This window comes from Lepidochelys kempii, chromosome 14, assembly GCF_965140285.1.
Source record: "Lepidochelys kempii isolate rLepKem1 chromosome 14, rLepKem1.hap1, whole genome shotgun sequence".
Taxonomy (NCBI): Eukaryota; Metazoa; Chordata; order Testudines; family Cheloniidae; genus Lepidochelys; species Lepidochelys kempii.
In genome coordinates, this window is record NC_136393.1 from 14,579,408 (window position 1) to 14,595,830 (window position 16,423).

Genomic DNA, 16,423 nt, shown 5'->3' on the forward strand with positions numbered 1-16,423 from the left:
CGTTCTGCAGTTTAAACTAAGGGTTCTACTTATCGTCTCTGATACCATTTCTACTCCTGCCAAAACGTAAGGGGCTCTGGCAGTACTGTGCCCACTTTGCCCATTACCCTACTGCCAGAAGCAGTGACTCCTGACCATCTCTGTCAAGTAGTAAAGTTCCTATTTCAAAGGAAATGGAGGGTGCTCAGCACGTTGCATGAGGCTCTTAGAATCTCACAGGATTAGGCCTTATCTCTGTTCTACTGGAGAAGAAGTCCATGTGTCCAGAAAACACTTCATTATTACTATATGTAATCATTAAAGAGGGTGTAAGGACATATAACTACTTGTGATATGCACCTTCTCATTTTTACAAAAAGAAAATACTCTGGGATTTTATAGCGATTGGCCCAAGATACTGTAATAACATTAGCATATGCTGTTGGGACTAGGGTTTTTACTGTAAAATACCAATGTTACCAACTCTCACAGTTTTATGCAAGATTTAATATACTTTATGTTTTTGTTAAGGCCCTAGAGCCTGGAGTCATGGAAATACACCAGAAACTCAGCTTTCATATTTAAAAAAGTTTCTAGCCATCACGATTGCAAAGATAAGCTTGAAGACAAGACCCCTAACCATAGAACCATAGAATATCAGGGTTGGACGGGACCTCAGGAGGTCATCCAGTCCAACCCCCTGCTCAAAGCAGGACCAATCCCCAACTAAATCATCCCAGCCAAGGTTTTGTCAAGTCTGACCTTAAAAACATCTAAGGAAGGAGACTCCACCACCTCACATGCAAAAGCCAGAATGCAAATAAAGAATTCCAAATCATTTTTTTTCCTTCAATCTCATTATTTTTAAATCAATCCTATGATTTGAGAGGGGAGAAGGGTATTCATGATTTCTGAACATTTGGGATTGCCAAAACAGAAAGATTGCTCATTGCACAATACAGGGCTAAGTAACATCTGCACACAAAATCGAGACATTTGTACACCCTGCAATACGCAACATTATCACAGAGCCACACCACCACGTGTCACTGCACTGTCCAAAGGAAATTAGGGAACATTCTCTGGCCTGTGTTAAACAGTCACCCTCGATCAGTGGCTCTCAAACTTTTGTACTGGTGCCCCCCATTTACACAGCAAGCCTCTGAGTGCAACCCCCCTTATCAATTAAAAACACTTTATTTATATTTAACACGATCATAAATGCTGGAGGTGAAACAGTTTGGGATGGAGGCTAGCAGCTCATGACCCCCCATGTAATAACCTGTGACCCCCTGAAGGGTCACAACCCCAGTTTGATGACCCCTGACCTAGATCATCACAAGGATCCCTTCTGGCCTTGGAATCTATGACACACCTCTGCTTGGCCACACAACCCCACCCCCCTTCCATATCCAACAATTCCAGTGGTTAAAGCCAGATGGCGCCTGTCCCCAGGAGGGTGGGAAACCCTGTCTGCCCCTGGGGAGAGGGAGGCTGCAAGGTTGGGTCCTGACCCCCCAAAGGGTGGGGGAACTGGGGGGGAGGGAAGGGTGGTTGCAGAGCAAGGCTGCCTGCACTCACCCCTCTGTGGTGGCTCCTGCCCCATGGGCCTGGCAAGACATGCACGCATTGCAAGCTGGCCCTGGGGTCAGGGTGTTGCTCAGGTTTGGCCCAGCCTCCCCGACGGGGGGTGGGCAGGACACAGCTGGGCCAAATTTGAGCGAGTGACGATGCAGCCCCCTGTGTAGGGGCAGGTGTGGAGGCATAGGGCAGGGGCTTGGCTATTGGGGGTCAGCGGGACAGCCCCACGCAACCAGGCCTCTTGAGCGCTGGGCCCACGCCACGCGGCGTGGGCGCCCCTAGCGTCCGCAGCGGCTCCCACCCTGCAAACCGCAGCCCTGCACTCACAGCAGCACGGGCCGGGGGGAACTCGCCCCGGAACCCCCACAGCGCAGTTGCTGTTTCCCGGCCAGACGGCGGACACCTAAGGGGAGTGCACGCAAAGGGCCCAAGATGGCGGCGCGCGTGCTGCGGGGCCTTTGCCGGGCGAGGCCGGCGCTGCTTCCCGCCCGGACCCCGCCCGGAATCGTACACCGAGCCGCCGCCGGCGCCGCCCCCAGCTCCGAGTTCCGAAGCGAATACGCCCTGGACAGGCTCTATCTGGAGCAGGCCAGAAGCGACCCCGCGGAGGGCTCCCAAGTGCGTAGGGCGGGGAGGAGGCGGAACGTCAGGGCAGGGGCGCGGCCAGCGGTTGAGGGGCGTGGCTTGATTGCAACGGGTGGAATCTAATTGAATGGGGTGGGGCTTGAGTGCAATGGGTGGGGCCTGATAGAAGTGGGAGGGGACAGAGGCGTGGTCAGACTGCCGTGGGTGGGGCCTGATAGTAATAGAAGATGATGGGCGTGGCTTGAGTGCAATGTGGGATGTAGGGGCAGCAAATAATAGGCGATGTCAAATTATATGCAACTGTTGTTGGCCCTTGTTTTATTCAAAGCAAACCACCCTTTAGCAGCTACGTGGTGCCTGTGGGGTAGTTTCAGAATGGTCCCTCTGGGCCATTGCCCCATGACATTATCCTGTGCTACAGAAACAGCCTTGCCGCACAGCTTCATATGATGTCTCCTGGCTGTAGAAGTTACTTTGAGGACCTGTTTCTGGGCTGGGGTTTACAGGGAGCAGAACCTCAACAACAAAAAACAGAAGACTCTAAGGGGTTTGTCTTCACTAGCAACGTTAAAGCGCTGCCGGCACCAGGGGTGTCTCTCCCAGCTCTCTCCCAGCGCTGTAAAATAACCCATCTCCATGAGGGGAGTAGCTCCCAGCGCTGGGAGAACTGTCTACACTGCCACTGTACAGCACTGAAACTTGCTGCCCTCAGGGGGGTGTTTTTTCACACTCCTGCACGAGAAAGTTGCAGCACTGTAAAGTGGCAGTGTAGACCAGGCCGAAGATAAAAAGAGAGTAACAGCATCCTTGGTGATGATAGTTTGGTTGTGGTGTCTGTCTTGGCAAAGATGTCAGTCTCCAGTGGGAAGCTGAAAAAACATCAAGTGACATGTAGCTTCCTTATGGAAAAAGGGAGAGCAGTGGAGAGGGATAAGGTGAGGCTGTACTAGTACAAGATGTCTGGATGGCATATTACAAATGCCTAAAATAGACCATAAAAACAGCTAGTGTGGAAAGAGCCTATGGAGCAGGATTGTGTGAGACAACATGAGCTAATCTGTTCACAAGGGAAAGAGGAAAATATCCAGCATGGATACCACAGGTGAAAGGTGCAAAAATGAGAATTATAAACCAGGCCTCTGCAGCAACCCACTCTCAGATGCATACACTAGATAAAAGAATAGTTCTAGGTCCAGGATATACAACAGATTACAGGGATGTTTTCACAAAGCAATTTCGAACATGTCGTTTTCTGAAAGATAGAGTAGTTATGTAGCAATAGCTTCTGTAATTATATTTTCTTCTCAACTGTGCTCTGGAGACTGACTTTATTGCAAAAATGCTTTCTGGAGCATCAAACGGCAGTTGTTTCATTGTGTGTGTGTGTATTTTATAGGATGGGACAAAACAAACTTCTCCTGATATTCCTATGGGTAAGTCTAGCATATAAGAGGAAATGCCTTTTCTTTGTCCAAGTTACTTTCAGTGGGGTTTTATTGCCAGTAAATCAATTAAAATCTAAAAGATTTCAGTTACCTGCGCAGAAACAACAAAAAGCAAAGTAGTAAGTCATTAGCAAAGTATTAATTTCTACAGCTTCCATTAGCATTGAAAGGTTCTCCATAAACGTAAGGAATTAATCATAGAATAAGTTTTGTGCACAAGGTGTGTTGATGACTGAAAGAAGAGAGGGGAGGAACCTGACAAACTGCATTAATCCTGAGTTTATTTTGTACGCTATAAGAGCTGGAAGAGAGGCTATATGATGATTGATATTTGATGATAGAAAATGGGATAGGTGGAGGAAATGTAATGCAGAAGGACAATTAAAATTTAGAATGACTTGCATATGGCAGATAAGTATTTTAATATAAAGCAATGAGACTGAAAATCTTGCCTATAATGGTTAAAGCCTTTCTGAACCTGAGCAAGAAAAGTATTTTGGTGGGGCGGGATAAGATGGAATTCTTTAACTTTCATTTTGGGGATTAACAGCAATAAAGTAGTGGTCCAAAACCCCCTCCACTGACTTCAGTAGGGTTTAGATCATGCCCTAACGGATTATCTAATCTGTAAGCATGCTTCCTTGCAAAAAAACAGTGGGTTTACACATAGAAATGTCAAATACCTCAGAGGATTGTATTTATTGCAGCTACCTTTCCACTTGAGGAGCTGTCTGTTAACTCTACCAGAACTAGTCAATATGGATTGTGAGTTGGCCATCTCAACTTTCAACTTGCATTCTCTCCCCCATCCCCACGTCACTTAAGGGGGTCTCAGCCAGGAGTACGCATAGCCTTAGGGGTATGCAGAGGTCTTCCAGGGGTACATCAGTATTTGCCTAGTTTTACAACAGGCTAGATAAAAAGGTCAGTACAAACTAAAATTTCATACAGACAACGATTTGTTTATACTGCTCTATACGATACACTGAAATGTAAGCACAATATTTATGTTCCAATTGATTTTATAATTATATAGTAAAAATGAGAAAGTAAGCAATTTTTAGTAATAGTGTGCTGTGACACTTATCTTTTTATGTCTGATTTTCTAAGCAAGTAGTTTAAGTGGGGTGAAACTAGACGCAAGACATATCAGACTCTTGCAAGGGGTACAGTAGTCTGGAAAGGTTGAGAGACACTGATTTAGATAGTTTCTTACTGTGTGATTAGTTGTAGATCTGGCTGTGGGGTTAAGTACTCCTGCGTTCTTGTCTTCTAGATTGTCTGTCCATATCCTATTGCCGGAGCAGTGGACCCGGAGGCCAGAATGTTAATAAAGGTACAAAAAATATTCTATGGATTTAAAAATATATAGACTGTACAACAACCTGAAAACTTGGATTTCCAATGCTTTTTAAAAATCCTAATCAAATTTGAGAATGGCTTTCTGCTTGTTATTCATTTTTCATTATAGTTAAGACATTTAAAGGGACATTAAGACCTGCCAAGCTTAACCCAAAATTTAAGTGTTGTAAAAAGAAGTCATTGCAAAACTTAAGACCAGTAGAAATGTTTAATAATTTATTTTTATTCCAATAGAAACAATTTTGTTTAAACAAAAACAGGTCTCTTCAGTGTTTGCAACTTGAACTGTGCAGCTCTGCAATGCACGAGAACCTGAAAGTGAAACTAACTAGTCTGTTTTCGTGATACAAGCTGAGAAAACATGCAAAAAGTAATCAGAGTTTTTAAAACCAGATTAAAAAAAAATACACCAACTTCCAGTTAACTAAGGAATTACTAACAACATATGGAGGAAAACTTTTTTTATAAATGCAAATATCAGGATAATTTTTTTTTAATTAAGTATTAAGCGATTTAGTCTTTGTAATTGGAAGTAGCAGTTAGATGCTATTTGATAACGCCCTGGTGATCAGATAGTGGGGTGAGGTCCAGAGAGACACCTAGGTAGAGTTTTTCTTTAACTGTGGCTCGAGAAGAGCAGGAAAAGGGTGTAAAAAGAAGAAACTGCTGTGATCCTGCTGCGCACTCAAATGAGAATCATCATGGCAATCTAATCACCAGCTGCGTTTAATGTGGATTGCATGAGATGAATTAAACATTCCCTTCTCTGTCTTCCAATCACAGTGAATAGTAAGGCAGAAGTTAGATTCCATTTGGCATCAGCAGATTGGATTGCAGAAGATGTGAGGCAGAAAATAGCAGTGATGGTAACTGTCAACCTTTTCCTTCCCATTCCAACCACTTTGTTTAACTTTACAACCTTCTGTCACAGTTGAGGGCAACTGCACTTGTATTTTCCGCTCATGGGCTAGGGCACCCAGTCTAGGCTTGCAGCTCCTCAGCCATCACCTCCTTTGGGTGGAGACCCGCATCTTTCTCTCTCCGGACTTCAGTTTTTTCAGGCTGCACAGTTCCCTACCTACATTGTGATTTCCCTAGCAAGTCAGACTGCCTAAGCAGGCTTGCTTTGCTTTCTCCTCAGAGGCTATAAACAGCATAATTGTTCACAGTTATAAATTACCGAACAGTCCTTTCCAAGCCAGCACATTTATTCTTAAAGTGAAAGCATTGCAAAGAAGACATTAAAAACCTACACACATGCTTCTAAGCTTACTAGAGATCACCCCCAACTTCATCAAGGGCTCTGGCAGGTGATCAGACCTTCAGACCCCACGAGGGGGTTTTCTGTGGTTACAAGTTCATAACAGCTTAGACCTAGCACACACATGCATAGGTTAGCCTTTCCTTTATGCAGGTTGTGTCTTTGATCCTCAGAGACCGTGCATAGGTAATGCATCAGATTATGGTTCTTTCTTCAGGGCTTAGCTTCAAAAAATTGGGTCCAGAGGCTGGAATTTGCATTCTTTTCTACACCATTATTTCCTAGGAAACCCACTTAACCATGTTTGTCCCAAAAGTTCCTTCTTGTCTGGCACATTGTTTAAAATAATCCTTTGAAGCTCATAACACTTCCCCGGGGCGGATGCTGGCCACATGTGTCCCCGAAAGAAGTCACATACAATCCCACAATAATACATACATTTTGTATTTATAATACAATGGATTTCAAAGCTATTTAAACTTAATTCAATAGATTTCCCCAAGATTTTGTGGAACATTGCCATATCTATCATAGCTTCTGTGCCAGTAAATGATACATTTGTAACAGTGTTCATGGTCAAGTATTTTCTCTTTTTCTCCCCAGCACAAGAATAAAATAAATAAATCTGGCGAGCTGATCATAAACTCTGAAGTGAGTCGCTACCAAATGAAGAATCTGGCAGATTGCTTGCAAAAAATCAGAAACATGATTAAGGAGGCTACTCAGAAATCCAGTGTGGTATCCAAGGAGAATTCCCAGCTCCTTATAGCCAGGTATAAAACAAAAATGGGGCTCCACTTCAACTAGATTTGGATTATCCTGACAAAATCCAGATACACAATCCAATTGGAATTTGCAGGTGGTTTAAAGATAGGCTTCCCTCGGCAGGGCTATCGTGATGCTAGGAGGGACTGTAGCAAAGCTACAGCAGGGTGGCAATGGATCAGGAAGGGCTGCTCTAGCTAGATCATTCTATGTAACTAGCACTGTTCTATCACTTCTGGACCTGGAGTGTTTTAATGTAACTTTATACTGTGCTAGCCACCAACTTTTTTCATACCTGCTCAGACCACTGGTCCATCAAATCTGGTATCCACATTCTACAAGTGACCAATACCTGATGCTCTAGAGCAGCAGTTCTCAACCTATTTACTGTTACGGCGGGCCACATATGCAGCTTTCTATTTGCTATATGGGCCACATCCACACAGTATATAGACTATCTGTATAGCACTGAGGATGTCAATGGGCAGCAGCTGTATGCCGATTGGGCCACAAGCAGCCCACAGGTTCAGAACTATTGCTCTAAAGGAAGATGAAAGATCCCTATGGCCAAGTGTGTAATGTTGTTTTGGGGTGAGAAGGGCTGGAATTCCTTCCTGGCCTCTGTGATAATCAATTTACACCCTGAGACATGAAATTTTTCCACTCCTATCCTAGCATGAATAATTCATTATAGTTCAGCAATTTACTTAGATTACAATATCCAAACGGCAGGGATTGTCTCCCTGCATGCATGTACAGCACCTAGGAACATGTGGTGTGTGTTATCATAAGACAAGTGTGGAATAATAGTTGTTTTTAAATGTTTCTAGGGGTAGGCTGTTTAAAGCACCTTTTCTCTGTTTTTAGGGTGCAAAAAATGAATCGTGAACGACTGCGACAGAAAAAAATTCATTCTACTATAAAACAAAGCAGGAGGGTAGACTTTGATTGAAGACAACAACAAAATTCCTGGATGTTGTATTTTTAAACACATTGGCCTGGAAACTGAAGAGGATACACAAATTATAAACGGTCTTTAAAAAAGTCTTTGCTTAAAACGTAAAAATAAAATGTAATTTAACATGAGCTTTCTTGTATTTAGTAAAATGGGTTTTCACTAACAATATTTGCAGTAGAATATTAATGTCTCAGAAATTGTCCATGCTTTAAAAGAAAGCCAAATGCTTAGGCTTTTTTCTGCCGTAATTTTTTTTTAATTCCTCCTGCCCCAACTGTAGACCCTTTTGTATTCATGTGTGAGAGCGATCCCTGCTTCTGTGGAAGCAAGTAAGTTAGCCTTTAAGCAGAAAAGTTGCACGCCCAGAAATTTAAACAAAAAAAGTGTATTAGTAATTGCCAAGGTACTTTAGCAAGCTTCGGCTGCTGTTACTGGTCTTTCTCTGCTACAAGCAGAAACTCTTCTGGTGAAGTGTCATGGTCAGGTGAGATTCTTTTTGCCTTACATCCCGTTATTTAAACTTTAGTTAAACAGAATATACATGAGTTAGGTTTTGTTAGATTTCTCATAACACATACCTAGTGGGTCACCAAATGAAATTAATAGGCAGCAGGTTTAAAACAAACAAAAGGAAGTATTTCTTCACACAACACACAGTCAACCTGTGGAACTCCTTGCCAGAGGATGCTGTGAAGGCCAAGACTATAGCAGGGTTCATGAATTTATCTAGTTCTTTTTTGGAGGATAGGTCCATCAATAGCTATTAGCTAGGATAGGCAGAGATGGTGTCCTAGCCTCTATTTGGCAGAAGCTGGGAATGGGCAACAGGGGATGGATCACTTGATGATTACCTGTTCTGTTCATTGCCTCTGGAGCACCTGGCATTGGCTGCTGTCGGAAGATAGGATACTAGGCTAAACAGACCTTTGGTCTGACTCAGTATGGCCGTTCTTATGTTTTTAATCTACCAATTTAAAGTACAATCATCTAGTTCATATTTGGATAGAACAGATTCTGGTTCATACTTACTTTTTAAGCAGCTCGCTCATTCTATCAGTCTGCTGATCCTAAGTGTTAATTAACAATTGTGCACTTTTTGAAATAAGTTATGAAATTGTCCTGGTAAGCATTCCATCAGAAGGATGATTGCTTAAGAGATGTCAGAGACAGGGACTGTCTTTTGCTACTACTTTGTGCAGTATCTAGCAATGGGGGGCCCTGACCTTGGACTGGAGTTATTAGGTGCTATGCTTTAGGTGGGATTTTTTTTAAAAAAATCTGCAAATGAATGTGTCTAAAATACTATCTTCCACAGAGTCTGTCTGTTGGGGTCATTCTTTGGGATCATGGGCAGTGGGTAGCATAGGCTGGGGGAGGCTGTGCATCCCCAAACAGGCAGGCGTGGCCCTGCCATGCGCCACCCCCAGCTCCTCCCTCCTGCTTCCCGCTCAACATGGCTCCAGCTTTCCTGTGGTGTGGCCCTGGCTCAGACCGCTGTGCACTCCAGGGCTCCACTCCACTAGCTCCCTCCTGGCACTCCAGGGCTGGGGGCAGTGCTCTGGCCTCTAGCCAGGGGGTGGAAGGGGCAGGGTCTTGGGCAGAAGGGGGCGAGCTGGGGGCGAGCTGGGGGCTAGCCTCCCCGAGAAAGCAGTTCACGCACCATCCATGCAGAGGATGGTTAATGAGAAGATGCTGAGCCCAGTCTTACGCTCTTCTAATGCACTTCTATGGGAATTGTGTCTGTAAATGAATTATTGACTGGCTCTTTTTTCCATAGCTTTTGGTGGCAAACTCTGCTAAGGGAAACTGAAGATAAGCACTTGTATGTGCCCACAGTGGCCTAACGGCCTCCTAAACCAGGGATTGTGGGGTTGCTATAGTTCAAGTGATTTTAGGAGAGAGTATGTTCCCTACAGACTCATTTGTTTTCTCACAGCATAGCTTTTCCATTTCTCAAAGTTACTCTAGCCAAATGTATGCATATACATGAACTCTATACCTGGGTAAAACCAGGATGTGAATGATTTAATTGCATCTTATTTCCCTTCTTTTCAAATCAGTTTATTTTAATACTAGGGCAGCACTGAAGTCCCCAGGAGGTTTGCTGGCATCATCTTCATATTTCCTTACATATAGGGTGAGTTTGGTATCGTAAAAGGTTTAACATTTTACCAGACTGCTGCAGTACAACAAGAACTTGAACCCTCACTTCTGTGATCTGAAGTCAGAGGAGCTATTATACAGCTCACTCCGTTAACATAAAGCCACATTTCTCTCACTGATACTTCGATGAGCTTTTCAAGCAAAGAAGTGTAACTTAAGTTTTCCTCACTAAAGAAAGGCAAACATAATTACCAGCTGACAGTGGGTATCTGTGGGTTAGAAGAGCATAATGGGCGTATTTGTCATCCTTGCATGAAAAATGACCTATAATAAAGTTACATACACTGGTGTAACTAGTGCCAGCTCTTGTGATTTTATCACAAGTCTAGTAACATTTGGTGTTTTACAATCCCATCTCCTGCAAACTAGTGATTACATCAGAATTTCAGCTTTTGTTAAATATAAAAAAAATGTATAGCCCTCATGACTGGTGGGGGGGGAAGAAGCTGGAGAAGGTGAAGCAAGGGTCAACGAAAGGCTCAGAGCCCAGAAACCAAAGAAGAGGCACCCCATGGGGCTTTAAGGACATTGCTTTAAAGCCAAACTCATGATTTTTTGTACAATTTGTGGTTGTCAGTACCGTAATTGTGAGGGTACAAACACTTCAGAGCAAGGGAGCTATATTTGCTTAGGGCTGTAGAAACCCCTAGCATATTGTGGGCGCTATCAGAGTCTAAATAATGAATAAAAAAAAGCAGCAAAGGCAGTTTCAGCTGTAAAGGATGTCCGCACGCGATTGATTTGGTTGCCATTAAAGTGCCTTGTGGGTATAAAGGCTATGTCCCGAGCTCTGTTAGAGGCATGCCTTGGCTGCTGCTTTTATGGTTAATGGAAAACAGGACACATTTGAATAGCAGCCAGTGAACCCGTCCATGTAAAACAGAAAAGGAAAAAATCAATAGGAGAGAATAAAGTTTTCACAAAACTCCTTGAGTGAATCAAGAAGCCACACGATGGCGCCCTGAGCTCAGAAATGGCAAGGAGCTAGCGCTAGGAACTGCAAAAAAGGAAAGAATGAAGTGAGCTGTAGCTCACGAAAGCTTATGCTCAAATAAATTTGTTCATCTCTAAGGTGCCACAAGTCCTCCTTTTCTTTTTGCGGATACAGACTAATATGGCTGCTACTCTGAAACCTGTTGCTAGGAACTGGTCTCTCTCTGCTATAGCTTTAGCCCAGGGGTTCTCAAACTGGGGGTCATGACCCCCTCAGGGGGTGGCGAGGTTATTACATAGGGGTTGCAAGCTGTCAACCTCCACCCCAAACCCCGCTTTGCCTCCAGCATTTGTAATGGTGTTAAATATATTAAAAAGTGTTTTTAATTTATGAGGGGCGCACTCAGAGGCTTGCTGTGTGAAAGGGGTTGCCAGTATAAAAGTTTGAGAACCACTGCTTTAAAGGCATGTTTTGCCCCGAGTGAAGGGGTAGGACCAGTGAAATAGGAAGCTGCTCTACTAGAATGGCGCAGCGAGGGGCGTTGGTGGAATAGCACTGAGACTACCATGGTCACTAGCCAGGCCCAAACTGCTATTCTCCAGAGGCAGTTGGCCCATCCCCTTCAAAAGGGCATCCCTGCTTCTAGTCCCTTTGAAGCGATTGCTGCCCCGAGGGCTCAGGGTCCTTTGTCCTTCTGTGCCTAGTGCCCAAGCGTCAGGGATGTAATGGATGGAAGCCACACAATCTGGAGACAGCAGGATCATGCAGGGAAGGCAGCTGGGGCCTCCCAGAGAGACGGTTCCCCCTTGCTGTGCAACTCGCAGGCTTTCCTGTAGCAACCATGGTCCCCGTGAGACCTCAACAGCGCGCAGGCTCCTGTCTAGGACACCCAAATCCCTGAACACCTTCAAGGCATAGCCAGGTCCTGTGCCACCCCATGCCACGCATCTTCCCTCACCCCTCAGTGAAGGGAGGATCTGGTTGCCTCTTTCACCCCCACTGCAGAGAAGGGAGACGGAAGAAGACCGAAAACTTATTTAATGCTCATTAAAATGGGGGGGGGGCAACAAAAATGAGAGCTGAGGTTAAAGCAAAGCTCACCTGCATGAAAAGGATTTTAAGATGGAAAGTGGCTGCTGAATAGAGCTATTTTCCTAGCAAGAGCAAAAATTCACACCAGAGGGGATTAGCATAAAAAAACCCCAAAAAACCTAGAGGGCTTGAATGATGTGTTTCAGAGTAACAGCCGTGTTAGTCTGTATTTGCAAAAAGAAAAGGAGTACTTGTGGCACCTTAGAGACTAACCAATTTATTTGAGCATGAGCTTTCGTGAGCTACAGCTCACTTCATCGGATGCATACCGTGGAAACTGCAGCAGACTTTATATACACACAGAGATCATGAAACAATACCTCCTCCCACCCCACTGTCCTGCTGGTAATAGCTTATCTAAAGTGATCATCAAGTTGGGCCATTTCCAGCACAAATCCAGGTTTTCTCACCCTCCACCCCACCACACAAATTCACTCTCCTGCTGGTGATAGCCCATCCAAAGTGACAACTCTCTACACAATGTGCATGAGTGTTTGTAATTCATAGACACAGTGATTGGCATCATACTATGTTGTGCTGGAAAAGGGTAATCAGTCTGCCAGGAACTGTTTACACAGATCCACAGTCCCTTGTTGGTTTACCTTTTATCTGTTGAGAAAACTGGAGAGCAACAAAGAGGACCATGCTGTGCGGTTTAAATCTGTAGCCAGTAATGGAATTTAGACACCACCTAGAGATGGAGATATGGTTTACTTTTAGACAGGAGAAAGAAAAAAGCTTTTCACCCCAGATGGGACTCGAACCCACAATCCCTGGCTTAGGAGGCCAGTGCCTTATCCATTAGGCCACTGGGGCTGTGTGAAAGGAGACGTCTCACACTGTTCCTTAACTCTGTGGTGGCCGAACTTTATTTCTCCTCGGCAGTCTACATATTCTGCCGCTGAGAAACCATTGGACTTGTCCTCCACAAACCCCTAACATCAGCCTCGTCTCCTCTGGCGCTCCCCGCCCCCCGGCCCCTCCTGAAATCAGCAACGGGGAAAACAGCCTTCCTTCCCTGGCCTTGTTACGGAAGAACAACGCCTGCCCGGACTAGCGTGACGTCCCCTTGCCCACAAAGGGACAGGTCAGTAAAGCGCTGGCTGCTGGGGCCCGAGGGCACGGGGAGGGGCGGGCACGCGGCTGCCCTCCCGGCCCTAAAGCCTCGCGCGCGAGCCCAAGCGCGGCTACGGCGCTTTGCGTCACATACTAGTTAGCCCAGGGCGCCGGCGCTTACTGCACTGATTCCGTGGTCTCGCGGAAAGAGCCTTCCCGTGTGAAACAGGAAGTCGCGCGTTCGAATCCCGCGAGTCAGCGAGCCGCTTTGCATTCGCCGGTGCGCGGCCAGCGGCTTACCTTGTGCCTGGGGGAAAACTCCCAGGGCGGGCAGCAATAAAGGCGGCTTTGCTGAAAGCACCAGCCAGTTGGATGCACACGCCACAGAGGTAGATGGGTTTGAAGTCACTTTCCATTTCCCCCCCGCCTTTTAAAAAAAAAAAAAGGTAGTCACAAGGACAATATTTTTATCCATCGGTTTCTTGCCGTGAGCTTTGACTAATAAGAAGCCGGGTGACTGTCACAACCCTGAGCAACCACGTTTACTGTTACACCAGGAAAATGAGTCCTTCAATTCGGAGCACAGCCGGGAGTAGCCTACGGTAGGGTGTAAATCGCTATTTTGATTCTTAGAAAGCTAAATGAACTGAAATAAGCTCTGAAAGCAAACGAGGGTTTGCCTAGAACGAAAAATAAAACTTAAAAACAGGCTTGGGGTTTAATTCATTGTTTTTATGGCCAATGCATTTTTAAAGGGCTCAGAGGAGGAGTTTTTCCCCACACCCAGTACAAATGCGGAAGAGATGCAAAAGGTACTGTGAGCTTCCCTCGCAGCACAGGCGTAGCTCTCACTAGCATGGCAGGATTCTTACAAATACGTGGAACTCCCCAGCTCTTACCTCCAAGGATCCCCGATACAGGCGACAAGTAACAGCTGCTGGCTAGGATACATGTTCTCCTCATCACTGCTCTTCCGCTACCTAATGGGACCGCGTGGCCTAATGGATAAGGCGTCTGACTTCGGATCAGAAGATTGAGGGTTCGAGTCCCTTCGTGGTCGATTTTATTTTAATGGCGGTAATTTCCAACTAGCATGGAAAGGTCAAAGTGTTCAATGGGAAAATGAGGCGGAGTGTGTTAAAGAGATTGTCTAGAGGAAAGGCCATGGAGATTGTTTTGAAGTGTGATTTGCCAGGAAGCAGTTGTGCACATTTGGTCCCCTCAATGCCAGGCTGAGAAAGCAGCTTCCCCAGAAGAGTAGGGAAAGCAGAGTTTAGCTCACAGACATAACCATCCTGCCCTCCTCTACCCATTCAGAACTGATCCCCTATACATGAGAAATAGGTCCTATTATTATAGCCCTTATTTAACCCTATGCATTTGGGAGAAGTGCATGATGTCAGCCCAGTGTCTCTATAGAAAGGTGGGGAGGAAGATAAGAGGGGAAAACGAGGCGATTGGCATTGTCTTGCTACAAATGCATGTCTAAGGAAGTAACATGAAAACTACCCAGAATTTGGCCTTTGAAGATTTTGCCACCAGATGTGGGCATAATGAAAAAGAAAGCTTCAGGACAGAGAATGCGTACACAGATGTGCTACACACTTAGGTGATCATGCCCAGCCAGGCCATGTACAATCAAAAGGGCTTATGTCCAAATGCCCACCCAGAGTTAAACATTCACAGAGAAATGAGCTTGTTACTCTCAGGGTGATTCGCTTTCTTTAGTGAAAGTGTCAAAAAGAAAAAGAAAAAGAAAAGGGCTGGGATATTGTTCTTGGAGCTAGTTATGGGAAAGATGTGCTGTCTGGCTCCTGAGTCACTGTCACTCTGGTATGAAAGCAGTTGCCTGGTACCAAAAACGAATTGAGTAAAGACTCTTGCAGATGCATTTGGAAGAAGCAAAAGATAAAGAGCTGCTTGCAGTAGAAGGGGACCAACAGGGCTTAGTGTCAGCACAAGGCAGAAAAGGGACTTGAAAGAACAAAAATCTTCATGCAACTATATTTCAGAGCAATATGAGGAATCAAGTGGCAAATAATGCAAACTCCTTTTCACCCAGTTCTAGTGGCCTAATACAGGCACTAGCTTCCAAACCTAGGGATTAGGGGTTCAAGTGTCATCTCTAGAGTGAAGGGTTGCTTTCATAATTGTAAAAAAAAACAAGTGTTTTAAACCTCTCTGTCATCATTTTAGTTAGAGCACATTTTAATTGAAATATATTTAAGGCATCTTTTAGCCTAATTATTGTTTCCAGGAACAATAAATAAAACTATTTGAAAAACTTTAAGAACTAACTATTTTGGAAAGGATATCAGAATACTTTTTATTTACTACAGACCAAGATGTAGTAGATTTAGTCAGTGAGTGATCTCATCTGTCTTACAGGGATAAGCTATCCTCTTTTTATTTTATATGTTCCATTTTATTGGCATTGCTTTCATATTAAATAACAGAGAGTCTGTCAACAGAACTATATCACTAGCCACCTCATTCACGGAGATTGGAGATCTGGCCATGAGGACTTTACTTGTAACTCTCTCAAGGCACTGCACGTGATTTTTGAAGGTTACATCCTGTCTCATTTTTAAAGCAAATTTTTTTTCATGTAAAGACTGAGCGTGATGGACAGACACACACAAAACTTAACATTATTGGGGGAAGGGTCAGTGGTCACACACTTCATAGCTTCTGTAGGCGGAGATCATTGCACACACAGAGTCCTTGATGTATCCTCTATTCCCCCAAGTGCCACCCTCCCATTGCCTTCTATTTCAGGGACTTCCTGTAAGCCCCACAATTCCCTCCTTGCAGGGGTTGTGTGTGTACCCCCCTCCCCCAGATCAGGGTCCTTCAGTCTTCTACCACCTCCAGGGGTTGTTTATGACCCTACTCCCCACAGCTGTGTGTGCCCCTATTACTCCCCCCTCCCAGGGTCCCCCCGAGAGGGGCTCTGTATTCACCCCCTTCTCATCACCTCACCAGAATCCTCCATCTCCTGCCTCCACCCACTCCCGTGTCCCCCATTCTCCTCCCATGCCAGGTGCTCTGTCTGCCCCTCTGCCCCCATTCCCACCTGGATTAGAACAGCCTTACTAGAGCACCCTCTCACAGCATCAAGCAGCACACCAGCCACTCCAACTTCATGGGTCCTCCACTGCTCCACACACTCTCTAAAGCCTCCCAGGTTGCAGCTCCGTAGCTCTCCAGCTAGGCATCTGACAGCTCTACCCCTTCCAGGG

The 16,423-nt window shown here is 45.1% G+C and overlaps 2 protein-coding genes and 2 non-coding genes across 4 annotated transcripts in view; 3 read left to right on the forward strand and 1 right to left on the reverse strand.

Annotated features, from left to right (window-relative positions):
* Positions 1–1,937: 1,937 nt before the first annotated feature.
* On the forward strand, positions 1,938–8,064 carry MRPL58 (mitochondrial ribosomal protein L58). The gene is made up of 6 exons (XM_073312155.1): positions 1,938–2,178; positions 3,542–3,578; positions 4,867–4,926; positions 5,736–5,818; positions 6,817–6,986; positions 7,846–8,064. The coding sequence occupies exons 1-6, from the start codon at positions 1,993–1,995 to the stop codon at positions 7,928–7,930; spliced, it is 621 nt and encodes a 206-aa protein (XP_073168256.1). The 5' UTR covers positions 1,938–1,992; the 3' UTR covers positions 7,931–8,064.
* A 4,804-nt stretch (positions 8,065–12,868) lies between these two features.
* On the reverse strand, positions 12,869–12,941 carry TRNAR-CCU (transfer RNA arginine (anticodon CCU)). Its single transcript has one exon. It is a non-coding gene; the product is annotated as a tRNA-Arg (tRNA).
* The window catches only part of LOC140897648 (5-hydroxytryptamine receptor 3A), a 33,150-nt gene continuing 29,661 nt past the window's right edge, over positions 12,935–16,423 (forward strand). Inside the window, exon 1 of the mRNA XM_073310528.2 lies at positions 12,935–13,212. The gene's annotated coding sequence lies outside the window, so the exon portion shown is untranslated. The remainder of the gene's footprint in view (positions 13,213–16,423) is intronic.
* TRNAR-UCG (transfer RNA arginine (anticodon UCG)) lies at positions 14,169–14,241 on the forward strand. Its single transcript has one exon. It is a non-coding gene; the product is annotated as a tRNA-Arg (tRNA).